General features: G+C 36.1%; 1 protein-coding gene across 1 annotated transcript in view; it reads left to right on the top strand.

Annotated features, from left to right (window-relative positions):
* The window catches only part of LOC131676224 (protein timeless homolog), a 229,351-nt gene that overhangs the window by 193,330 nt on the left and 9,039 nt on the right, over positions 1 to 26,982 (top strand). The window contains exons 12-13 of the mRNA XM_058955348.1: positions 7,938 to 8,149; positions 8,242 to 8,342. Coding sequence (XP_058811331.1) covers positions 7,938 to 8,149; positions 8,242 to 8,342 — 313 coding nt within the window. The remainder of the gene's footprint in view (positions 1 to 7,937; positions 8,150 to 8,241; positions 8,343 to 26,982) is intronic.

Genomic DNA, 26,982 nt, shown 5'->3' with positions numbered 1-26,982 from the left:
ATACCGACCCATTTTTGGTACCGTAATACCGTAATACTGAACAAAAGCCAGTACCGGTATTTTCGGTACCACACAATTTTTTATGAAAAATATGTGGACTCTCTAGGGGGACCGGTTTCAAAATATCGGTCTGCAAGATGACTTTTCATTATATTAATTACCTTCTATAAGTTTAACATTACCAGCTCCCGTTAAACTGAAAGGTATGTTTAAAATCCTTCTTTATTTTGTCGAAAATAAATTTTAACGATCTTGTGCTAAATATCAAAATATTCACATCTAGCGTAAGAATTTGAATTTGCTATGCCATGAATTTTTTTATTAGCGACATTCTGATTGATATCCATTATTCACTGGGTGGCGCGTAATAAGACTATAGTCTGAGTCATGTCTTTGGTTTGCTCTTAAACCTTTATTTATAAAAGAACGAACAGCGATTTAGTAGCTAACAATTTTAGAGTTGGTGAACTACTCCAAATGGGGCGAATTGTAATTGTTAGTGATCGGAAAATTCAGCAAAACTCCATAGTTTACAGGAAAGCAAGGAGCCTTGGTATGCAGGTCGAAACCAATTTACAGAAAATCAAGAGAGGAAATGCGAGCAACCTGCCCGGATTTACTGCCATTCTCGCTTTGATTTACTGTTGTTAATAGTATTTCTTACATTTACCATCTGTTGAAGTCGACAAAAGTCGCACCGCTTAGCAGTTATTGATTTCAAAGTGACCTAGATTTCGAAATAAAAGAAGGTGCCGCATTCGAAAAATATTTTATGCTGAAATGACTCGTACCATTCCAAATAAATTAAAAACAAACAACATGTTTTTTTGATCAGCACAAATCAATCATCTGAGAATAAGGTCATCAGTTTGAGCATTTAATTTCACCTTGAAGCTTTTTTCGATTTTTTTAAAAAATATTCGAGTACCGGTACTACCGGTACTGAGGGTTTCAGTACCGTAGTATCGGTTCTCGCCAAGAAGGGTCGGTACTGCGAACCCTAGTTTTAACACCATTGTGGACAATGAATCAGGAATCAGGAATCAGAATATATTGGCTCAAATGGCACGTTCCCCGTACATAGTCGGGGATTTGTGCCTTGCCGTGTGTTTTCATCATTTCCTGAGCGGAAGGAAAGGACAAGGAGGTGTGGGGAAGTAGACTTGAAAGGGTGGGAAAAACAGCACAGAACAAAAAATAAACAACAGGTAAATTAAAATCACAAGTAGTTCAACTTGCCTGCGAATAAGCCTAAAGCTCTTTACCACATTGGATAAGAAACTTTAGTATGTCTCTGAGTTTCAGTCGACCAAACATGGTTTCGTCTATATAAGGACGGCTGAAGACTCGTAATCGCAATTGCGCTAGCGCTGGGCAGTTGCATATCAGATGATATGAAGTTCCGTAGTCGGATTCACAAAGATCACATGAAAAAGACTCAGCGCGCTGAATAGTTGCCATGTGATAATTGAGTTTACAGTGGCCGGTTAAAGCCCTGGTCAGCATGCCGCAGTGGAGCTTCGAAAAATGTAAGAGATTTTTCGAAACCACTGGGCATGGTTGTTCTAGAAACGCCTTTGTTTGGCGACACGTTTGTAGATTTCTCCAATAATTGCGGTGCTCGGACGAAGCCCAGGACCGTATTTTTTCCCTTATCCAACTTGTCGAAATTGGCAGCGCGGGCTCAGGACCAACGAAGTCAATCGCTGAACCTGCCCTGGCCAATTCGTCAGCCCATTCATTTCCAGTAATACCGCAATGTCCGGGCACCCAGACAAGGTAGATAGTATTGACAATGCTTAGTTCTTCGATTTGGGTTCGGCACGCGATCACTAGCTTGGACCGGGATTTGTCTGAGCTAAGGGCCTTGATTGCAGCCTGACTATCGGAGCAGAAGTTTATAACTCTGCCGGACAAACTCAGTTGAAGGGCCGATTGCACCCCGCACATAATCGCAAAGATTTCTGCTTGGAATACAGTACAGTATCTACCTAGTGAGTGAGATTGTTCTAGTCTCATTTCACGACAGTAGACACCAGCACCAGCACGTCCCTCCATCAGAGAACCGTCAGTGTAACAAACCACTTGCGTTTGTTGTTGTCTTTCCATAAAGCCAGACAACCACTCCTCTCGAGAGGGAATCTTAACATGGAATGTCCTGTAAGGAAAACTACAAGTGAGTGTAATATCGCTGGAAGCAAGAATATCTTCACCCCATGTAACCATTTGTGACCACAATCGTGTATGACTGGTAGCAAGATCAACATGATTACTGTTCCAAAGCCCAGTAACCTGCAGTCTGTATGCACATGATAGTGCTTCTTGTTTTAAGTGTATGTGTAATGGTTTGATATTTAGAAGTGCCTCAAGAGCAGCAGTCGGAGTCGTGGTGAAAGCACCAGTCAACGCCATGAGCGCCATTCTTTGCAGATGGTTTAGCTTTGACTGGACTGTCACCACCTCTCCCCTCTGCCACCACACAAGGCATCCGTATGACAGTATTGGACGTACAATTGTCGTGTAAATCCAATAGATGTATTTAGGTTTGAGACCCCAGGTCTTTCCAAAAGTTCGTCTGCACTGCCCGAAGGCCATGCACGCTTTCTTGACTCTGAACTCAATGTGAGCAGACCAATTCAGTTTGGAATCCAATATGACTCCAACGTATTTGACTTGATCTGCACACAGCAGCTCAGAATCAAAGAACTGCAAGGGACGAACCCCGGTTGTTATTCGCTTCTTCGTGAAAAGAACCATTGAAGTTTTGCTTGGGTTAACTGATAGTTTAACTTGTCGACACCACTGTTCGACAGCTCTTAATGCCTGTTGCATCAAGTCAAAGATTGTTCCGATGCAAAATCCAGTAATTAGTATTTGGTAATCGTCAGCAAACCCGTAGGTTGGAAATCCAAGCTCATTGAGTTTCTTCAACAAGCCGTCAGCTACTAAGTTCCATAACAAAGGTGACAGAACGCCGCCCTGAGGACAACCGCAAATACTCAACTTCCGTATCTCAGCCTGTCGCAGTGACGAGCAAAGTATGCGGTTACTAAGCATTGCGTTTATCCAACCTGAGATACATGCAGGTATCCCATGACCGCGCGTCGCTTCCAGAATAGACTGGAAGGACACATTGTCAAAAGCACCCTCAATATCTAGGAATACACCCAAGCTAGATTGCTTGAGCGAGAAGGCTTTCTCAATGTTGTAAACAACATCGTGAAGCAGAGTGATCGTGGATTTCCCACACTGATATGCATGTTGCATTTTGTGCAGAGGATATTCAACTAAACTAACGTTCCTGATGTGATGATCGATTATCCGTTCCAAAGCTTTCAGAAGAAAAGAACTTAAGCTGATAGGCCTAAAACTCTTGGCTTCTTCATAGCTTGAGCGCCCCCCTTTGGGAATAAATCTAACAGTTATTTCTCGCCATGCTTTCGGGATATACCCGGTAGCAAGACTGGAAAGCAAAATCTTTTTCAAGACATGTTTAAGAATATCAAATCCCTTTTGCAGTAGCACGGGAAGTATTCCATCTTTTCCGGGTGATTTGTATGGAGCAAAGCTGTCAACTGCCCACTTGACCGATTCAGTGGAGACCAATGTGCGTGCTAACGCCCACGAGTCCGAATCACCAGAACGAGATCTGTGAACATTGATCAACTCCGGATCGATACAACCTGGAAAGTGTGTGTCGAAGAGACAATTAAGAACATCTTTTTCGTCTGTCACATAAACACCATCTCTGGTTTTCAAGGAGTTCATCAGAAAATCATTCGATTTGGAGAGAATTTTATTTAATCTGCTAGCCTCGTTCAGACTAGAGACATTAGTGCATAGGCTTTGCCAGCCAGCCCGTTCTGCAGATCTAAGACATTTCTTATATGCACTACGAGCTGACCTGAAAGCCCTGGAGTCATCACGCTGACGCCGGTTCCAAGCTCTTCTCATAACTTTCTTCATTCTATCAAGCTCAGCCCTCCACCAAGGGGTTCCCCTAGTCGATTTAACAGTACGAAGTGGACAAGCTTCTTCGTAGGATGCTAATATGAATGAGTTTGTCGTATCCACGACGTCATCTAAGTCGTCTAGTTGACTAATTGTTGGAAAATATCCATGAAATTTAGTCGCTAAGTTTTCCAAAAAGAGGTCCCAGTTTGTAGACTTAGGATTACGATATGTCACCACATTGAAGGTGACATCAAAATGCTCGAAAAATATATATTTATGATCGGATAGAGACGGTTCAGTTTCATTTGGAACCTGCCAATTTCCCAGTTCATGCAAAATTCTATCAGAGCAAAGTATTATGTCTAACACCTCCTCCCTCCCAGACCTCGCAAAAGTTGGTCGGTTTCCCACATTCAGAATATGGAGATTTGTACTACTTATGTACTCCATCAGTTCAGAGCCTCTCAGATTGATGTCTGAGCTGCCCCAAATGATGTGATGAGCATTCGCATCACTGCCGATAATGAGCGGAAGCCCATTTCTGCTACAATATGATACAACGCTTTTGAAATCATCAGAAGGAGATGATTCGTTATGCGGTAGGTATGCTGAACAATATATATATTTTTTGTCTACGTTTCCGACAGTCAATGTAACTGTGACAACACAGATATCGCGAGTTGTGAGCTCCGATATGAGACACGCGTCAATAGCCTTATTTGCAAGAATGCAAGCACGAGGCATTTCACGTGGGTTAGTCATGCCTGTCTTGTTGTAAGCAATGAAGGCAGTGTTAAGAAACTTTCCAAAATAGAAGTTTCCTTTATGGAAATACGGTTCTTGAACCAATGCTATGGAAGCTTTACCTTCCTGCATGAGTCGAGATAAATTCATAGTTGCTGTACGTTTATGTTGGAGATTGACTTGTGCTATTCTAACCATTGTTGATTAGAGAACTGTACATTTCATCTCCAACACAAATTGCACAACAACTAGAGGACACCAAGCGAGTTGGGATGTTAACGCATTTAGCGAGCCATATCAGGTTTAAATGGGACATGATCATTTGATTCCCACGATTTGCGAAGAAAATAATGGTCCACTGTGTCAGAGATTCGCATAACACAGCAAGGGCAAAACCCAAAATGCACCGTGCGCGACTGGCATATTTTAGACCCTCCAATCATTAAGTCCTCGGCACGGAACTACACCTTGACTTAGGGTCTCCTACTTTCAGTCGCCTCCTACGACATGGCAGCAGGACTCCAGTGGCTCAATTCTAGGCCGGATACCACACGGCCTCTGGGCAGGTTCATCTGTACACATCGAAATTTGATAATCGAGACTCAACAAAACTTCACCGAACTACCATCAGCCGAGAGTCTCTGCAAACCCCCAGCCAACAAAAATTCGGCAAAATTAAGTGGATCATCGGTGAAAAAAAAATCGGTGTGTAGAGTGAACGTTCCGCTGCGTAATGCAGCGTACTGGGGAGTTCGCCCGACTCTTCCCAGGCTCCGTTCGCCATTGAGAATGTTTTAAACCCCCTCAACAATTTTACCCATAGCACGGGTCGCATGACACTATGGAATTAGGGTTCCCTGTTTGGTAGATTTTTACCACTGAAACAGGTAGTCCGTAGTGTAATTCTTAGCCGGTTGAAACAACCACTACCGACACTACATGGCTTATCTAGGCTGTTCGGTGAAAGAAGCTGACATTGAAGAACAGCTTCCATATTTAGATGGGCGAACAGCCGCAGAAGGAAGGAAGGAAGGAAGGATAACGGGAGGAGAGGGATTTGGGCTAAGCGCTTATTTAAAGGCGGCACTGGCTCGCCTTGTCAGGGCTGCTTTAGGGCATGTGGTATTTAGGCCTAGGACGTATAGGGCCCACTACCTCGTCCTACCACACCCGCAGTCAGCCCCCGCTGCTGGTTCGGGTCGCGAATCACAACTAGTTGCTATCGCGATTAAGCATTATCCACCACCTATGACCCGCCCGGTTGCTTGCAGCTCAGCTTCCCACGTAGCGTTCCTCCACCACCACGCGAACCCTAGTTTTAACACCATTGTGGACAATGAACTTCCCTATCAGATTTTTCGGTGATGTTCAAATGTCTGGAGTGCCATTTAGCGGCATAACAGACTTCTGTATGTATTGTCGTAGAATCCCAAAAAAGTTAGTTTCGTAGCAAGACTTGATGGATTTACCTCAAATTTGGAACAGACGCTCATAGTGGGACTAGCAATCCACTCAGGGGCACTTCAATAGGTGTCAATTTTTTCATCGCTTTACTATGGATATTTCGTGAAATAGCCAAGTTTGTAAACAACCCCGTCAATTGAAATGATTTTTCAATACGACTTCGTAAAATTTGTCCTGTCAACTTGCAAAACAATAACGACCGGTTTGATCACTGTTAATTACTGTTAACGTTTAGCTTAGAATTAAAGATGTTTTATAATAATCGTTTTTGTGTTTGTAATTGTATTCCGATGTCGAACAAATATGGCATATAAACGAGATTCGTTTGTATGCCAGTACGCCCAATATCTGTTTTGCTAAACTAATATCCTTCGATATTAATACTAAGCACTGTTAATGGGGAGAACAAACTCACAGAAAGGACACAATTAAAATTAAATATGATTCAAATCAGTTTGCTGATGATCCATCACGTTTATTCGCCTTCGGCCAGCGATGCCCTTCACAGCCCCTCAAATTTTAGAAATCTGCTTTCCGGGCGACCTGCTTTTCTCATTAACAACCGACCGCCTGAATATCAATATAAAACAGTCATTTATTTTAATTAACCTTCAACTTTAGGTTTCATTTTGTTTGCTGTGCGATAATTTCCAGTGAAAATGAAAGCGATTAAATTAACTGTCCATTTTGTTCGCCCACATCTTCTATTGCGAATAGCTTTTCACACCCTGCGGTGTGAAAAGATCAGATGAGAAGTAATTTGTATGATATGGGTGTTGGTGATTAATTAGTATCACATCAGTGACCTAAATTTCAATCTTTGAATCGAGACATGGAACGGTGTTGGTTTAGACTAATGGTTTCTTCCGGCAATAATTCACCGTGAATTTTGATTAAAAATGTAATGTGAGTGTTATTTTATCGGTTTTAATTAATGAATCAATGATCCAGCATTAAAATCAGATTCTTCTTCACTATGCCCCTATATGTATCCATATTATAGTATTTTTCCTTTATTCGACGTGACATACCCTTTTTTAATGATCCCCTCCTGTCACAATATTTTTAAACTCGCCCTCCTGGGAATCTGACATAATGTGTGTACTGCCTCTTGGGCCATATTCAATTATCCTTTCATTATTATCGATGAATAAATACTTTTTTGCCACAGAGACAAAACTCACATGAGTTCAGACCAAACAATTTCTCTATGTTAAGTTTTGTTTCACTATTTTGCATAGGACTACCATTTAGGCTAATCAAATCGTAATTTAAAATGTGATATGTAAATAAAATTTTGCATGCTGCGGATGTTGAGTATTTAAAATGAAAAGAATTTGAAATATTAGCTTTAAATAAGGAATTTTCACTCAATCCTCACGGCGAATAACAATGTCGCAGTCTATTTTACCCTAAATGCCGCACACACTATCTCAATCATTGCTTATATTATCCAGCAACAGTTCATTAAGTAGAAGTTTTCACGACCAAAAGCACTAACCGACATGAAGCCATTCCAGTAGAATAAGAATCTTTGGTAACAAATGTGGTTCCATTATCGTTACATCCAGAAGATTAATTCCAACACGTCCAAATCTAGACTCGAAACAAGTTGAACCACCCGCGTGACTCCCTTTCTCCAACATCCCTAGCTCTGATACGCCGGATTGCAGTACTGATAATCGCATCAATTTAACCTTTTGCCAATGTTCTATTTTGCTGTCACTCACTCAAGCTTTCCGCTTCCGTTTTGCTTCTTCCCCCCACACATCCAGGCGTCGCTGTTTCGCATTTTCCAGCGTGTGTTTCACGCCCCCAAGGATGTTCATCAGGTCGAGCTGCGGCGGCTAGGCGTTTTCATCGTTCGACAGTTTACCGCCCTGGCACCCAATAATCCGAAAATCTACGCTGAGTTACTGTTCTACAAATCGATTAGGGAAGCGAACGCTATCGAAATGGGATACGAGGATATCTACGGGAACAGCGTGTAAGTTGCTTCTCTTCCAGCCCTGGAAGGCAATAACTGATGATATTTTCTTTCCGCCTGGCGAATTTTCTTTTTTACTTTCCGTTCCGCAGGGGCACTGGTGGTGGAATCAAAGGCGCCTGGAACGAAGCACAGGAAGATGAGCTCCGGCGGCTGTACATGGAGAATCAGGAAAATCCGGCTACCGATCAAGGTAAGATGTTTTTGGAAGACGGTAACGGAAATGAATGCAAAGATAAGAGTATTATAGAAAAATGTTGTTCATTGCAAGAGATTTCACCATTCTACAATAGAGTTCTGCATTTTATACTCGGTGTCTCTCGGGGTCTAGAGCATCTATGCAGTCTATGGGGGGTCTAGAACAATTATTACTTTTTAACATATTGGTAATCTGTTTTTAAAAAAGTTTTTTCAATGAATAGTTCCAAAAAGATATCTCGGCGATAGAGATAGGATATTTAGGTAATTAGTGGACGCTGAACACATACTATAAGGAGAAAGCATTACGTTAATGAAATTCTACGAAAGCACACAAGAGCAGTGGTCCACATTTTTGGAGGAAATTATATTTTCCGCAAACACATGCAGGCTATCTTTTTGTTGGAAATGTCTGGACAGAGCAAGGGTGATCTTTATGTGTTATCTATTGTTAAGGTTTGTTTATTTATTCAGTCGTCTTGCAGGACAATCCTATCAAGGCAGATACACGAAAAAAAATGTTTCCAAAATCGCATAAAAAGTGCCGTGAATTCTGGAACAATCACGTTTTTCCGTTACGAAAACAGGACCATGAACAAAAATCATGTGTTTTATAATTATATTCAATTTTCCTTCTGTAGCGCCCGCATAACGCTTTTATTACACGAGATATTCGTTTTCATTTTGTGAACTTTGGTCACGGAAACCGCCATGTTATTACCAAATCGATTTTCTGTACGTAATCTAGTTCACAACATTATGAACAATATTCTTATCTCCCAAAGGCAGACTCGTGATTTTATTCATAGATTTAGGAACATTAACAAATTTAAAACAGTCTGGATATTTTCTCGTGAACTATTCCACGAAATTCGTAATTTAATTCATGAATCCATCCAATATTCGTGAACTAATTAACGATTCCCAATATATTAGTCACGATTTAATGTCCATGATCTTGAAATAGATCACAAAATAATCAAATATTGTCCGTGTATTCGTGAACTGGTTCATGATTCCTAGTTTAATAGTCATGACTGACATTCGTGCTCGTGAAATAGTTCGCGAAATCAGACAATATTATTCATATATTCGTAACCTGGTTCATGAAGCCTAGTACAATAGTCACGACACTCGTGAAAAAGTTCATAAAATCAAGAAATATTCATGGATTCGTGAGCTAATTCATGATTCCTAGTACTTGATTTACAATCTATCTTGCATGCTTGTGATATTTAAAAGATATCTGTAATCATTTTGAATTTCTTGCAACAACAACAAAATCATGACATTTTCGCGTGAGCGACTTCACAAAAATTAGAGTATTATTTGTGGAATCATTTTTGTTCCATGTACTATTTCATGAACTGTCATATATGTGCACACGCTGAAAAACTTCAACTAAAAATGTGTTATTGAATCCAATCATGTATTGTTTATTACATCAAACAACAAACTTATTGGTCTGAAAATATGTTTTAATGAACAACAATAAATTTTTGCTTTCAAGAAAAACAGTTTTAATTTCATTCATTTTGTTTTAATTTCAATAAAATAATTATTAAAAAATGGAACAATATTTTTTATTGAAACAATAAATTGAATAAATAAATTTGTCTCCCGACCAATAATTTTATTTATTGAATTCAATCCATATTTTTATTGCACCTACTATTCTATTCTTTTTTCTGCGTTCAGCTGCTAGCAACCGGTAATATGTACGAGCGATATTTATTTGATAAGGTTCAGTGTTCCCAAACGGCTGACCTATCGCGCCTCCAAGCATATGTTTCATGTTGATGTCCGTATTTTTTCAAAAACCAGAATATCGAAAAACCAACGCAAAACTCGTGTTCAACATTAATTTTTACGTACTGCGAACGAAAGACAATGCATTTTCGCAGAACAACACGAGAAAACATAAACGACGCCGACGCTAACAGCCGAAATGACATTCGTTAACGATGTTATCTAATGTGTATTGAATTCACACAACACGAGCGACCTCTTCAATAACATAGCAAAAATAATGCCCTATACCTAGTGTACCCCATTACCTATTTGACCCAATTGCACAGTGGGACGATCCCGGACTTAAGTCCATATATGAATGTTATGCGATATTCTCGCTAATATTTTTCTCCTATCAGCTGAGCCATCAGAGACATTTTTGCGAGATTTTAAGTGATTTGAACATAAAATGAATTTTTGGCAGCTTTTTTAAGGGCATAATTCAGGTGTTTTTTGCATAATTTGACCATAGGAACTACATCCGGTTATTTTAGTTTTTCAAAGAAATGGTTGATTTTATGCATTGCATTACTTCACCAAAATTATCCGTGCGATAAAATTACATCGCAAAATTGTTAAAAATAAGTCACTAGTTGGTTTAGTTAGTGTTTAGATAACTGTTTGTCATGCATTTCTATTGAATTCGAACCTCTTAATGCGATAACAGCAACGACGCCCATGAATGACCGCGATCACACTATACTCATTCGAATGCTTTTAATATTCTCTTTAAAATTAGTGTATGCTAGTTTTGCGAAAACTTGCGATAAGCAGTCAAAATTTAAATAACTGTGAATGGAGACGCATGGTTATTACTGATATTGAATTTAAATAATCACTATATAGCTAGAATAATGACACGAATATATGCAAGACTTTCAAATAGCATTGAGAGCATGATCTACAAGGGTTTTACTAGTGATTAAGAGTAAGGAGCCGAGTGGAAAGTATGGTTTTAAATGGTAGAGGCATTAAAAATGTTTGGAAATCAGTAAATATTTTTATAAAATGTTTCTGGAACTATTTCATACTAACTTGCGCAATAACTGTCAAATAAAGTGAACATAGTTGAGTTATAGTCATTTGGTGAGACTATTTTGATATAGCTTGAGGGTATGCGACATTATCCAAATAAAATAACACCATTTTTAAATAAACCATATACACGAAAAAAGGGTTTTGGATTTATTTTCATTTAAGATATGAAATAAGCAATCTAAGTAACTTAAAACACACCTACGAAAAAAAATCGTTTACAATCTTGTTGATTAGTGAATGTAATTAAATATTTCACTAAGACGCTCAAAATGTTCGTTTTGAAAATGATAGAAAATGTGGCTTTCATGTCAAGTAACCCACTAATGAATTAAATGTTCCAATGTTAGTTGAACACATCTTATTTGATCCGTAAAAACAAAATATTCATTTCCGAAGCCCCATAATGAGATTCGTTTCAATATGGAAAATAAATTCCAAAATTACTATTGAAAAAAATCATTATAAAAGACAAAATACTTACTTTTGAGCCACTTTAATAAGTAGTAAAGTTAATTTATATTTTTATAATCAAAATGGAAATTCAAAAAAAAATTTGAACCTTCACAAATATATTTTTTGAGCCACCCTAATGCACAATGAAAATTTTTTTTACATGTGTTACTATCAAAAACGATTTAGCACACGAAAATTAATATACACAAATTTTAAGAGCGATTGCGAAGAAAAAAATAATTTTGAAACACCCTAGTAAACGGTTGTTTTTGAAATGTTTTAATATCAAAAACGAATTCTGCGTACCAAAATTACAAAAAATCGTCCTATATGAACCGATACGGCAAAGTTTGGACTTTTGTCCACCATTTGTTCTAAGTCGTGCCAATGTGAATTGTACTCTACTGTTGATTTCATGAACATGATTGGCATCACTCTACGTGTCAAAGTCGTAAGTAAACTCAAGATGAAAATAACACGATAAAGTGCATAAAAATTACGGAAATCGTGACTAAGATCCTGAAATCATGAACATAAATCACACTACTCGAGACAAAAAAAATCCAAAATAGCGGCTAAGACCCTGAAATCATTATCATAGATCACTCTACTCGCAGCTAAAATATCACAGCAATGTAAATATAAGTGACGAAAATCGTGAAAAATATCATGAAATCATGAACATGAATCACATTACTCATGATTAAAATATCAAAAACCATGAGCTTGACATTATGTATTACCACTACCTACTCTGGCAGAAAAATCCGGCAGTAAACTCATAACGGTAGCGTGATGAGAAATTACAAAAAGCATCACGATGGCGTCAATAGAAATTACGAAAATTGCGAATAATCTCTTGAAATCATGAACATCGTTATACCATCGGCTGTGTATTCCCAAATTATGAGCCAAAATCATAACCAAAACTAACCATGTCCAGGGAACAACCACAGTAACTCAACCAAACATTCGAATGTAACGCCATGTATATATTATTGACGAACGAGTTTTTTTGGAAACACAAATAGTTTCATGTCTACGAGGTTTATTATTCATAATTTCAGGGACTTGGTCACGGTTTTCGTAAATCGTTCTATTCACGAAATCGTCATCTTTGTTTCATAAATTTATGAACGGATTTTATCGGTATATAGAAAATTTAGAAATGCATACGGTTTTCGTTTTTCAAATAAAAAAGGGTCGTAAAACTTAGCATATCATGTCCAAATAAAGTTTTATTTGTTAATATGTATTTGAATATTACATATTCCGTAAAAACAATAACTGAGATACGAACTTTTGTTGTATTAACTTGTCCTTCCGGAGAGGTCGATATTCAAAAATTGATTCAAAAAAATTAATTGAACGTTCCAACTTTCAGAACAATTTTTATTATAGAATCAAAACCTTAAGGTCTCAATTTTTTAAAACTGAAGCGAAGTTACTTAGATTAGATTTTTGTATCATACCACCAACTAAGAAAAGCACTAATATGTAATTGTAGTCTAACAGGAGGTTGTTATGGACCACGGTGCTCAGAAAGTTTAATCAAAATAGAAGTAGTGGTTTATTCAACAAAACAAAAAATTAAATACTCCAAATAAAGGTAAAATGGTCTGAGAAACCTGGAAATTATATATGTAACTCTTTAATGAGAAATGGGTTGTAAAAGAATCCCGAGCAAAAATAATCCTAAAAACGTAAAAACAAAAGCATTTTGTTTCGCGGATTTTAAGGCATTCCTAATAGTTTAAAATAGGTTTGTAGCTCCAGGTTGACCCTAAAATTCATTTGTTTTAATATTAACTCAAATCAGTAAATGCGAATAATCATAACGTTTTCTACAGGGTGTTTGGTTTATGGTTAAGAATCTCTCGGGGGGTGATAGACTGTCATATTTGGAGAAAAAAATTGTTCTACACATACCATCAAATCTCAACCGTTACAGAGTTATTGAACTTTTTGTATAAAAAACTTATTTGTCTTAAAAACCTCTAACTTTAAAAGTATACTTTGTATTCAAAATGTTTTAGTTCCATTTTCGAAAGGTGAGAAAATTTCCTATTGAATGGTGTTCTCATATCTTGTAGTTAATTACCTTTTAGCTGTAAAGTAGTTAAAAGTTAGTGTTTTTGCGGAGGTTTTTGCTAATTTTCTGGAAATAATGAAGTATGATTATAGCAATATCCATTATCCAAAAGTTGGGTTTTAGGACAATTCATAATTTGTTCTTGGACGTCATATTCCTATCTCTTCTCATTTCTTTGTAATTTCATTACTATTCTTTTCCTGTAACCGATTTGCAAGTGCTTAAAAGACTCTAATCTAAAAAATATGCTTTATATCGTTATTTACAAGATTTCATTGGAAAGCTGAGAAAATGTCCTATCAGTGTATGTACAAATATCTTTTGGTTAAGTGTACTAAATATTTTTTTACTAACGAAATAACTCAAAATTTGTGTTTTTTGGAGAGTTTTTTAATTATTCTAATATTATTAATCAACAAAGTTTATCGTTACTATTGTTCGTTTGATGCCCCTTAATGTTCTCTATAACTTTTTATTTGACACTTTGTCTATATCTCGTTTCATTTTGCTGCTATTTAATAGTAAACACAGCATGACCTCGCCACAAATGTGATGGGTGTGAAATCGTTGTTTTTGCATATGAAGCGATGTGATAAAAACGATTTTGCGTCGAAACCAAAAGAGATAATTGAATGGAGTCAAAGAAAGAACTGTACAACTTGCTGAGATGCATGATACCCATGATAATTATGGTGATGTTTATTATTAACTATTTTAAGAAAATTAACGAAAATGCTAATAATAGCACTAACTTTAAACTAATTTACTTCTAAAAGAATACTAAATCCACTTAACTGAAAGGTATTCATACATTTTTCTCTGTAAAATTTTCCTGGCTTTCGAATAAAAAGAAAAAAGTACAATAAGTGCCATACATTTTAAATTAGAGCTGGTATTAGTGAAAATGAGGTAAAAATATCCAAGTTGAATAACCCAAACTCATGAAAATAAGAAAAGCTAAGTGTATCATGTCAAAGAACGAATTATGCAGCTCTTTAAGACTAACAATCTGAATTATTAAAATGATGAGGTTAACTTTTAGGATTTTCAAGAAATGAACGAAAAACCGATTAAAATTGTTTAATTTTCAATAAATTACTTTGAAAAGGCTACTTAAACTCACTTTTCAAATTACTTTGAAAAGGCTACTGAAACATGTGAGGGCATCACTCACATGTTTCAGCTAATGAGTTTAAGTAGCCTTTTCTCACCTTCCCAGTGGACCTAAAATATTGGAAATACAAAGCATACTTTTTGAGTTAGAGGTATTTTAAGACAAATAAGTTTTTAACACAAAAAGCTCAATAACTTTGTAATGATTGAGATTTGATGGTATGTGTAGAACGATTTTTCTCTCAAAATATTGCAACAGTTTTAAAAAAGTTCAGTTATTTCGTCGTTTTCTATTTCTTTAAAAAAATCTTTTTTTTTGGTTTTGGAACTACAACATAGAGTATTACATGTTGCCGTAAACATTTTTTTCTGTTATATTTGAGTATATTCTTAATATGTCAGTCTTACCCCCAGTTCCCTTACATTCATTGGAAAGTTATTTTCAAAACTTATCATTAAATTGTTAAAAAAATAAGGCTCCCCGATGGAACACTTCAAATTCAGTCTCAGTTGAAAGAGTAGCATCTATGTTTGCGATTAGTGCGTACTTCAATTTTTATTACCATTACCAGAGACACCGTTTTATTATTTTACCAGAGACACCGTGTATAAGCTAAACAGAGAAAATAATATGAGATCTGCCAGCATGTGTTTTGTGGGTTAGTTAGTAAACTAGAAACACGTTGGAGAATATATGCAATTATAGTTCCGGTTCGTTTACCCATAATAATGATAACTTTCGAGACATGATACGTCTCAATACCTCCTCCTGCACTCACTTGTGGTTCGTTCAGTTGACAGCAAGCGTTGCACAGTGGTCGGAAACGCCAAAAACGTGAACTTAATTCACTAGAGGCCAAACCATCGAATATATTCACAGGGTGTCTTTGGAGGAATTGTTCGTATGAATATTCGCCACAATTTGAAAACAATTGAAATTAGGCGTGATTACTATGATCGAACTAAAAAAATTAACTTTTTATACTGGCGAGATAGAAAGTTGGTGTCTTCCACAAAGTTTTAGGAATGCTTATAGTGAAGAATTTTGTTAAAGAACTTGAGCTTGTAGGAGTAAAGGTTATCGATTTATAAGGCGTTTTCTATGACAACCCCCTTAAATCTAGTTTTCTTAATATAACTTTTTTCATTGTGACTTTTCGTGCAAACTATGTATAATACAAATATGTAGGTATCAAAACTACATAATATTGTCGAAAACTGTATGTAAAAATACTCATTTGTTTCAAAGTTATTGAAGATTTTTACGTTTTTACATTTCTTATAAAAGAAATGTATAGAATTCGCTCAAACTTTCAAGATTTTTTCCGAGGCCCGGAGGGCCGAGTCTTATATACCAATCGACTCAGCTCGACGATTTGGGACAATGTCTGTGTGTGTGTATGTAACGGACAAATTCTCATTCGTGTTTCTCAGCAATGGCTGAACCGATCTTATCCAAACCAATTTTAAATGAAAGAACTAAAAAACAGTATGAACGCTATTAATTTGTTTTTGATTCTGATGTTTAGTTTCCAAGATATGAATGTTTGAATGCGCAAAAATGGCGTTTTTTGCAGTTTTTTTGAATTATCTGCCGAAATTGACAATATAGATTAACAACTTATATGTTTTTAGACAGTTTTAACGAATACCTTTCGAACAGTCTATAGCTTACTGTTGAAATCGGACTATTATCAAAAGAGATATTTAACATTGAATGCGGACGAAAGATTTTTATCATTTCCCATTGCCAGAAATATGACCAAAAACATGTAATCTATTATTAACGCCAAAACGGCTTATTTTAGGTCAATAGTATCTTCGAAGAATATAATGGAGGCAATACGCCCTTTCTTTTGGTATTGTGCTTTTACTGATTAATCTCCCTATGAGTGAGATATTTTCACAAATTTTCTTGGAAGTGATTATATCGAAATGATGCCTTCAGCAAATTTGTAGCTCTTACTTTTGCGAATAACTTTACTGAAGACATAAAATATCTATTTTGAATACTTTAAAAGTTATGGCTTGTTGTTTGTGGATTACCTTTTGTCGCCCATTTATTGTTCAATATAGTAATAATCCATTGAAATAAGCCAAACATTATTACGATAAAAAGAATTTTGTATTTCATTTTTCTATCTACAACCGCTAGAAATAATCACCGAACACTTCCAAGTTGTCTGGAAGGAACTTGATACCTTATCAGTGCAAAAATGTTCATTTGTACGAACCTTCTGACTGCAATTTTTCCAACTTATAACCAACGGATCGATCGGAAACATATCGGAAAATGAAAGTGAAGTAAATAACTCCAAGCAACGGCGTAGCCAAGAGAAGGTTTTGGGGTTTAACAACTTCCCTCCCTACCACACCCAAAAAATATATTGGATTGCAATTGAAAATTTATTGATGCAAACTGATTTAATTCAATATTACAATAACAATTATCTGATCCGTACATTGATAATCTGTTGTTGTAAACATCATGAGGACTTTTGATAAATTGTCAGAATGGGGTTCTGATATGTAATTGATCTATTGGTCTTGATTTCACAGTTGCCTAATAGCATCAATATCAAATTCCTGCCTGAAATCATTCCAATAGAAAATTCCAGAATTCTGTAATCAATCATAATCCTCAGATTTCTTTTCAAATTGAGCTCGCTTTTGTAGAGATGTACTGTAATGAGAGTCTTTATTTAATAGAAAGCGAAGTTAAAATTGATTTAATGTCTATGAAACATTTGCTAAAAATGTTTTTGCCTTTCTCATTCACTCTAAAATTCGTCAATCTAATCCCGACCGGGAGGGCCGAGTGTCATATGCTAATCGACTCAGTTCGTCGAGATAGGAAAATGTATGTGTGTGTATGTATGCATGTGTGTGTATGTGTGTATGTGGAAAAAAATATGACCTCTGTTAATCAGAGATGGCTGGATCGATTTGCACAAAGTTAGTCTCAAATGAAAGGTACAACCTTCCCATCGGCTGCAATTGATTTTTTTATTGATTGGACTTCCGGTTCCGGAGTTAGGAGTTGAAGAGTGCAATCACACAGCAAATTCCCATATAAACTGAAATGAAAAATTTTCAAAATCAAATTTGTATTTTTGATGCCAAATGACTTTATAATGCATGAACCATTGAGATTTGATATAAACTCGAAAAAATAATGTTTAAAAAAAATTGATTTTTTTGGACTTTTTTGCCTTTCTCATATAGAAAGGTTATGCAATCACTCTTAAAATCGTCAATCATACCGGCCCGGAGGGAGTATGCAGTGAGGGGTTGCTGTTTTAAAATTAAAACTAGTTTAAAATTTCTTAACAAGTTGAAAATTTTCGGCAGTACCCGGACCTCCCGGATCTTACTATGTGATACTGAAACATCGCTTGAAACCAGCGGCGGTCAGGCGATGTTTCAGTATCACATAGTATCTCAAGATCGTGGCTGTCGATCCATTGTACGTATGTGCAAATCGTACTGAACATGTAATATTCATTTCCACCATCGTATTGAACATAACCAGCCATGGAATCGTAGTCTGGACAAATGAGAAAATCCCAATTGCACCACTAGGTGGATCAAAATAGGTTTTTATTTTGGGAATGCGTCGAGTTGAGACGAAAACGTAATATGATTAATAACGAGGATAACACTTTCCGAATGTAGAGCGAAATTTATGAAAAATGACGATTTCCATTCGACTCTAGCAGGTCCTGGTCGATTTTGATGAGAATTTGATTTTTGTTGTATGACCAATTATATGTATAGGTCAAATGTTCCAAAACAATAATTTAAGGTCAAAATAGCATCATTTTGAAACCGCCAATTTCGGAGGTTTAGTATCTTCGATGAGTTTTACATACGAACAGCGCATCATTTGATAAAGTAATTTTGACGGTATATCGTCCAAAAATTATTTATGGTGAATTTTCTCAGGTTAATATTCATGACTACAATAAAGTCTCAACAAATTTGCTAAAGACACGAACTCTGTTAGTATTGTCTGAAAAATTAATTCTGCATAATTTTAAAACTTCAAAAATTACGGTTTTGGAATTATGTCATTTGAACAGTAAGATCGATTTTCACCAAACTCCCACAAATTGTAAAATTGGTATTGTAAAAAAACGTAAGGGCGATACTTCAATGCTGATAGGTGGGACCGAAAAATTAACCAACGCCAAAGGGACTATATTCTATATATACTATCATTTTGTCAATTTCACAACAAATTTTAATTTAATAATTTCAAATACTTTATGAAGTTTTGGGTTTCGATCACTGAATCATGCAATCTAGGATGTAAAAAACACAATAGTTCTTAAATAGGAAATAAAACCAAGTCTGGAAATATTCACTGTTGATTTTCTTTGAATGGTATCACTGCTACTATCGCTTTTTTCAAGAAAAAGCGTTGATTTCTTAGTTCTCAGTCGCGTTGTAAATTTGAGTAAAGTATAAACTTCAAATCGATTAAAAAAAATCGATTTTTTGGCTCAGTACAATATACATAACCCCTTTAGGAAAATTCAGTTTTCCCACCACAATGCATTTATTGAGGAATTTAGATATTTTATTGACAGAGCATTAGTAATAATTCGTTTGTATGTCTATTTTATTGGCCATTTTTTCGCTTTCCCATTGATTTGGTTTAAGATTTATAGCACTGATGTTGTCCTATGCTGATTTGAGCGATTCTCTGAGTCCTGCCACTATCCCATGTAGTATGTGTTATCAAAAACATCGCGAAGCATCAAGTTCTAAAAGTTCTCAAACGATATAATATCCGAAGAGAGTGATAAGAGTTATAAGAAATGTCTCATCACACTGTTAGGTGGATTAAAAGCGTTTTTTACACCAACTTCAATTATGTATAAGAAACCAAGCCGTGTGGTGTCCGGCGGGCTGAAATCTTTTTGCACTATTTCAACCAAGAATAGAACCTCTGGGAACTGCTCCCATGTCGTAAGAGGCGACTAACAACATGCTAGGAGTTCCTAGGCCGAGGTTTTGTTCCGTACCGAAGACTTAATCTGGGCGGACCTTAAGGTTTTCCATATTACCCTCTTTCCAGTCTGTATTTAGTGAATCACTGACATATACCTTTTCTGATTCGCCTTTCTTGATTGTGTACCAACGTTTTAAGTTTCTTCTGGCGGTTGTATATTAGCCGTAAATGACGAAATCTAATTCTACACTAAGTAACAGAATATATTAATATACCGGCACTTCCACGCCAAGGTTTAACTTCCAAAGCTTTGGCTTAAAAACCGTTTTTAAAAAATGGAAACTTTCATGCAGGAAATTTATTGAATTGGCCTAAGATGGAGCTGTCGAATTTCACAAAAAGCTTTTTATGTTGCAAGTGATCTGTAGTTGTGTTAAATTAGGTATTTTTCTATTATATTTGGAACCGTCTACCGACAAATCTACATTTACGAATACCTCCAAAAGTGACTTCTTGAGGTCTCATGAAGGCCTGACACTAGCTTTATGATACTTTTGCTTTTCTAAACAGTAATAAATATCTCAACATTCAAGAACTTCACTTTGTCAGAAAATGTAGGGCCATCGGAAGCTAAAACTTCGTAAAATCGCACTCCTGGTCCTTTTTTCAGTGCAGTACTCTACGTCACTCGTTCAAATTTGCACCGCTCTTATGGTAGTCGGTATTTGCTAGTATTACTGTTCTCCCATCCATTCTGGTAGTCAAACGGTGGGATAGCAAAATTCTTACAAGTTTCCTATCTCATGCCTCCACGCGATTCTAAGTCTATTGATGACATTTGGTCCTTAGACCGCAGAATGAGAGGGTGCGAACAGAATGAGAGGGTGCGAACAGATCTAGTCGAGAAAACATTGCCGTAAAAATGAATAGTTGATCGGAAATTAGCCCCAATACGACTAATCTGACTAGTATCTATGAACACGGCTCAATACGCATTGAAAATTCGCCGCGTCTGTTTTTATGAACCTAATTTAAAGCTCCGTTATTGCTAACAAGCCCGTGCATCAGATTAACAATCCTTTATATTTCCCTTCAGTGTTCGGTATTATCGCTCGTATACTTGTATTCCACAAACAATCCGATATGGAAAATAAGAAATACTTTCCTTGATTTATAACATCTCGCGCTATTTTTGCCAGTATAATATGCTGTCACTTGGTAGTTTTCAAGCCAATAAATATATCGTAGAGAAGAAGTAGCGAGTTCTGTCCAAATACTGTTGCAATAAATAGTGATCCGGCCCAATTACGCAGATAAGATTAGCTTTTCCAGGCAATACTCCCACGATCGGCTGTGTGGAGTTCAAATTGTTTTTGTTTAGGGAACATAGTATACTCTCGGTAGCCGGCTGCCCAGAGTTTAAAAATAACCAAAAACTAAACAAGATCATCTCTTTTTCGAGTGATCGTGCACTCGAAGACTAACTAAACAACTACCTAATAAAATATGCTTTACAGGTCGCATCGTTTGCTTGGAGCGAATCCTAGACCTGATACCCTTCCAAACCACCAACTCCGCGACACCTATGGAAGAGTCTGATGAATCGTCGTTCTTCCGTTAAGTAGGTGGAGCATCAACACTTCCTGTCTACCTTATCCTTTATCCTTCCCCGTGAACGATGGAGATGGGGGCGGCCGGCAATGATGGCTATCATGCTGTTGAGGTTTTAATATGGGTCGGATTGGTATGAATTCCTACTTACCACTTCCTAAGCAACTCTTATTAGATAATCAGCAGTCAAACATGATGAAGTCAGTGTGCAATCCGCCAAAATCATCGTCACAACGCAACGCAACGCAACGCAACGCAACTTCAATTATGTATAAGAAACCAAAATTCACGACCAGGCACTTTTTTAACTCTCTAAACTATGCACAATAAATCTAAGAATGTTTGGTGCGTGGCACTCTAGAACCCTATGTTATTTTACTTTATGATGGTTTTTGACTTTCTCTATACAAAAATCAGCAAAAAAAAAATTTTTTTAAGTTTTTTTGCCCCAATTTTTGAAATTCTTGGTTCAATGTTCAATTACAAGTATTATTTTCTCTTATACCTGAATATTTCAGATTTTATAAACGTGGGAGCAAAAATGTAAAGTTTTTAATATCATTGCGGATTCCAAACTAATATATACTCAAATAGACATGTCATAATGAATTTAATGCTTACAAAAGAATGTCATACCATTATTTATTAAATTTTACGGAAAAAATCGAAAAAAATTTTTTTTGCTAATTTTTGTATGGAAAAAGTCAAAAAACATGATAAAGTAAGCTTACCTTATTCATAGGGTTCTAGAGTGCCACGCACCAAACATTCTTAGCTTTATTGTGCATAGTTTATAGAGTTAAAAAAGTGCCTGTTCGTGCATTTTGGTTTGCACCTTTCTTTCTTATACGTAGTTCAAGTTGGTGTAAAAAATATAAAAATCTTCAATAACTTTGAAACAAATGAGTATTTTTACATACAGTCTTCGACAATATTATGTGGTTTTGATACCTACACATTTGTGTTATACATAGTTTGCACGAAAAGTTACAATCAAAAAAGTTATATTAAAAAAAACTAGATTTAAGGGGGTTGTCATAGAAAACGTCTTATAAATCGATGACCTTTACTCCTGCAAGCTCAAGTTCTTCAACAAAATTCTTCACTATGAGCAATCCTAAAACTTTGTCGAAGACACCAACTTTCTATCTCGCCAGTATAAAAAGTTAATTTTTTTAGTTCGATCATAGTAAGCCATGCCTAATTTGAATTGTTATCAGATTGTGGGGTATATTTATACGAACAATTCCTCCAAAGACTCCCTGTGAATATATTCGATGGTTTGGCCTCTAGTGAATTAAGTTCACGTTTTTGGCGTTTCCGACCACTGTGCGTTGGCGAATGTCGAAAGGAAGTTCATTGACAAGAATATAAGTGATTATTAACTCTGTCAAGACGGAAACCGCAATAGAAAATGAGACAGTTTAGATGACGTTGGATCCGAGATCACCGTAGGTTAGTAGATTAGAGACAGTCAATTGCTTTTCATTTGCGCAGCGTTTGTTCAAATCGTCGGCCATTGTGCGCCGTCTTCAATATATTTAAATAGCGTAGAGTAGAGCAAAAGTTATGTATATAATTTATTGTAGGTATATTTTTAATGTATATTTTTTGCTCCAACGCTTTTCAAACCCGTTACAAAGGGTACGCACTGAATTTTGCGGTATTTTCTTCCAATTGGTTTGATAAGTACTTTGAACTAGTAAAAAGTTGGGGCTTTGTAGTCGTTTAGCTTCAAGAACGTATAAATAGAACTAAAAATATCTGTGGCTTTAAGTCAAGAGAGGCGTGGCGGTTATTCATTACCATGTCGTAGCTGTTGTGCTATCTTATGACAAGCTCCATTTAGCATATTCCGAGAAAAACGCTTTTTAAAGATTGAGATTGGATATCTTGAAATTTATAATATTTATGATACTTCTATCTTTTCTGTAGTAATCTCTCGATTAATGTGATGGTCGGTTACTTATATTGCTTAAGTTTTGTTACAGTTTTTGCTTAAAATATAAACCCAAATCGCTCGCATACGTGTCCTAAGTGTGTATTGATGATAAAATATGTATGACGTGTCACAAATGTGCACAGAAGATTTAATATAAAAAAATCATAACTGATTCATAAAATTATGCATTATAGATCACTAGGCCCAATGTTATACTATTCAATATCTGGTTACAAAATGATGGTATTAGAACACAAAATTTTTACATTTTTTTCCTTTTTTCGGGAAAAACAATAAATGAAAGTTCCTTTCATTACCAATTTAGAGATAAATATATCAAACATTGTTGTTGCTGACAGGCGACCAGACGAAAAAGTATTCTTCTTGCATAATCCATCATTACATTTCAGCATACTTTCCAAAACTAGTAGAAATCTCAAAAGGAAATATGTTCAATCATCTTTAAAAAACGAAGCAAAAAATCCGCATAAAAAATATAGTAGAAAAAGTTTGGCTCCCATTACAAGAACCTAGCTAATGCTTATGGTTGATGTGCATAGGAATTACGTATGCCATCAGAGACATCTGTTGGCATGCTATAAGCTTTATGGCTTATGGCAAGCCAACAAGCTAGAATTGCTGTCTGTTTTATTGAGGTGTTTCGCTGTATCTCAGTAACCCAGCAAAACTCAAAAATTCTGACAATGTCACATTCTAGAGATTTCAAAGTTCATAGTAACATGACATATCTAACACAGTTTACCCCAAAATGGCGTTTGTCATAAGATAGCACGACAGCGCCGATATGTCTAATATAAGCGGAAAAAAGGGTTCCACCAACTAGTCCCGGGCTCCTCTACAGTTCTCATTCATACTTTTCTCAATATTTTCTAAGTGTAAGTTATGTTAAAATATGTTAATAATATTTATTAAAAATGTAACTTTCTATTCAATGATCAGATGAAAAGGAGGTTCAAGTTTACTACTGTTCAGAATTGGATTCTGAACACATTACTAGAATTATCAGTTTTAAACGTTTTGTTAATATAATAATAAATTAATGATTTTATAGCATAAAATTTTAAGTATTGGACCCCTTCAAAGGAACATGGTTCCACTAGGTGCCCATTTTTGTTATTTGTAGTTGTCTTGTTTTGTATTCTCTTAGACAAGTTATTTTACCGCGCAATTGTAATTTTGTTTTTGATTATAATATTTGTATGGCGTTGTTTAAGATTTGCCCATCACCAGGGGGCTCTCTGTTGCGAGCTTTTTGGTATGAGGGAGTGTGGTGGGAATACAAGGAATAAAACAATCCTTCTCAGAGGCCTCTTTTTACATTTCTTATAAAAGAAATGTATAGAATTCGCTCAAACTTTCAAGATTTTTTCCTAGGCCCGGAGGGCCGAGTCTTATATACCAATCGACTCAGCTTGACGATTTGGGACAATGTCTGTGTGTGTGTGTCTGTGTGTGTGTATGTAACGGACAAATTCTCATTCGTGTTTCTCAGCAATGGCTGAACCGATCTTATCCAAACCAATTTTAAATGAAAGAACTAAAAAACAGTATGAACGCTATTAATTTGTTTTTGATTCTGATGTTTAGTTTCCAATATATGAATGTTTGAATGCGCAAAAATGGCGTTTTTTGCAGTTTTTTTGAATTATCTGCCGAAATTGACAACATAGATTAACAATTCATATGTTTTAGACAGCTTCAACGAATACCTTACGAACAAGCTATAGATTGTTGAAATCGGACTATTATCAAAAGAGATATTTAACATTAAATGCGGACGAAACATTTTTATCATTTCCCATTGCCAGAAATATGACGAAAAACATGTAATCTATTATTAACGTCAAAACGGCTTATTTTAGGTAAACAGTATCTTCGGAGAATTTAATGGAGGCAATATGCCCTTTCTTCTGGTATTGTGTTTTTGCTGATTAATCCCCCTATGAGTGAGATATTTTCACAAATTTTCTTGGAAGTGATTATATCGAAATGATGTCTTCAGCAAATTTGTAGCTCTTACTTTTGCGAATAACTTTACTAAAGACTTTAAATATCTATTTTGAATACTTTAAAAGTTGTGGCTTGTTGTTTGTTGATTACTCTTTGTCGCCTATTTATTGTTCAATATAGTAATAATCCATTGAAATAAGCTAAACATTATTTCGATAAAACGAATTTTGTATTTCATTTTACTATCTACAACCGCTAGAAATAATCACCGAACACTTCCAAGTTGTCTGGAAGGAACTTGATAACTTATCAGTACAAAAATGTTCATTTGTGCGAACCTTCTGACTGCAATTTTTCTAACTTATGACCATCGGATCGATCTGAAACATATCGGAAAATGGAAAGCGAAATAAATAACTCCAAGCAACGGCGTAGCCAAGAGAAGGTTTTGGGGTTTAACACCATACATTAGTGTCATCAAGAAATGTACTGTAATAAGGGTCTTTATTTAATAGGAAGCGAAGTTAAAATTGATTTAATGTCTATGAAACATAGAACTGCTCACCAAAAAAATGCATAACTTTCAACATTTGCTAAAAATGTTTTTGCCTTTCTCATTCACTGTAAAATTCGTCAATCTAATCCCGACCCGGAGAGCAGTGTGTCATATGCCAATCGACTGAGTTCGTCGAGATCGAAAAATGTCTGTGTGTGTATGTATGTGTGTATGTGGAAAAAATGTGACCTCTGTTTCTTAGAGATGGCTGAACCGATTTACACAAAGTTAGTCTCAAATGAAAGATACTACCTTCCCATCGGCTGCTAATGAATTTTTTATTGATTGGACTTCCGGTTCCGGTGTTACGAGTTGAAGAGTGCAATCACACAGCAAATTCCCATATAAACTAAAATGAAAAATTTTCAAAATCAAATTTGTATTTTTGATGCCAAATGACTTTAAAATGCATGAAACATTGATATGTTTGACAAAAATTGGCTTCTTTGGACTTTGGTACATTTTTGCCTTTCTCATATAGAAAGGTAATGCAATCACTCCAAAAATCGTCAATCATACCGGCCCGGAGGGAGTATGCAGTGAGGGGTTGCTACTTTAAAATTAAAACTAGTTTAAAATTTCTTAACAAGTTGAAAATTTTTGGCAGGACCTGGACCTCCCGGATCCTTCTCCATGATCCGCCGCTGGTTTCAAGCGATGTTTCAGTATCACATAGTAACTCAAGATCGTGGCTGTCGATCCATTGTATGTATGTGCAAATCGTACTGAACATGTAATATTCATTTCCACCATTGTATTCAACATAACCAGCCATGGAATCGTAGTCTGGACAAATGAGACAAGCACAATTGCACCACTAGGTGGATTAAAACAGGTTTTTATTTTAGGAATGCGTCGAGTTGAGACGAAAACGTAATATGATTAATAACTAGGATAACACTTTCCGAATGTAGAGAGAAATTTATGAAAAATGACGATATCCATTCGATTCTAGCAGGTTCTGATCGATTTTGATGAGCATTTGATTTTGTTGTATAGGTCAAATGTTTAAAAACAGTAATTTAAGGTCAAGATAGCATCATTTTGAAACCGCCAATTTCGGAGGTTTAGTATCTTCGATGAGTTTTACAAACGTTAAACAGCGCATCAT

This window comes from Topomyia yanbarensis, chromosome 1, assembly GCF_030247195.1.
Source record: "Topomyia yanbarensis strain Yona2022 chromosome 1, ASM3024719v1, whole genome shotgun sequence".
NCBI classification, from domain to species: domain Eukaryota; kingdom Metazoa; phylum Arthropoda; class Insecta; order Diptera; family Culicidae; genus Topomyia; species Topomyia yanbarensis.
This window is presented reverse-complemented; position numbering and strand designations above follow the sequence as displayed.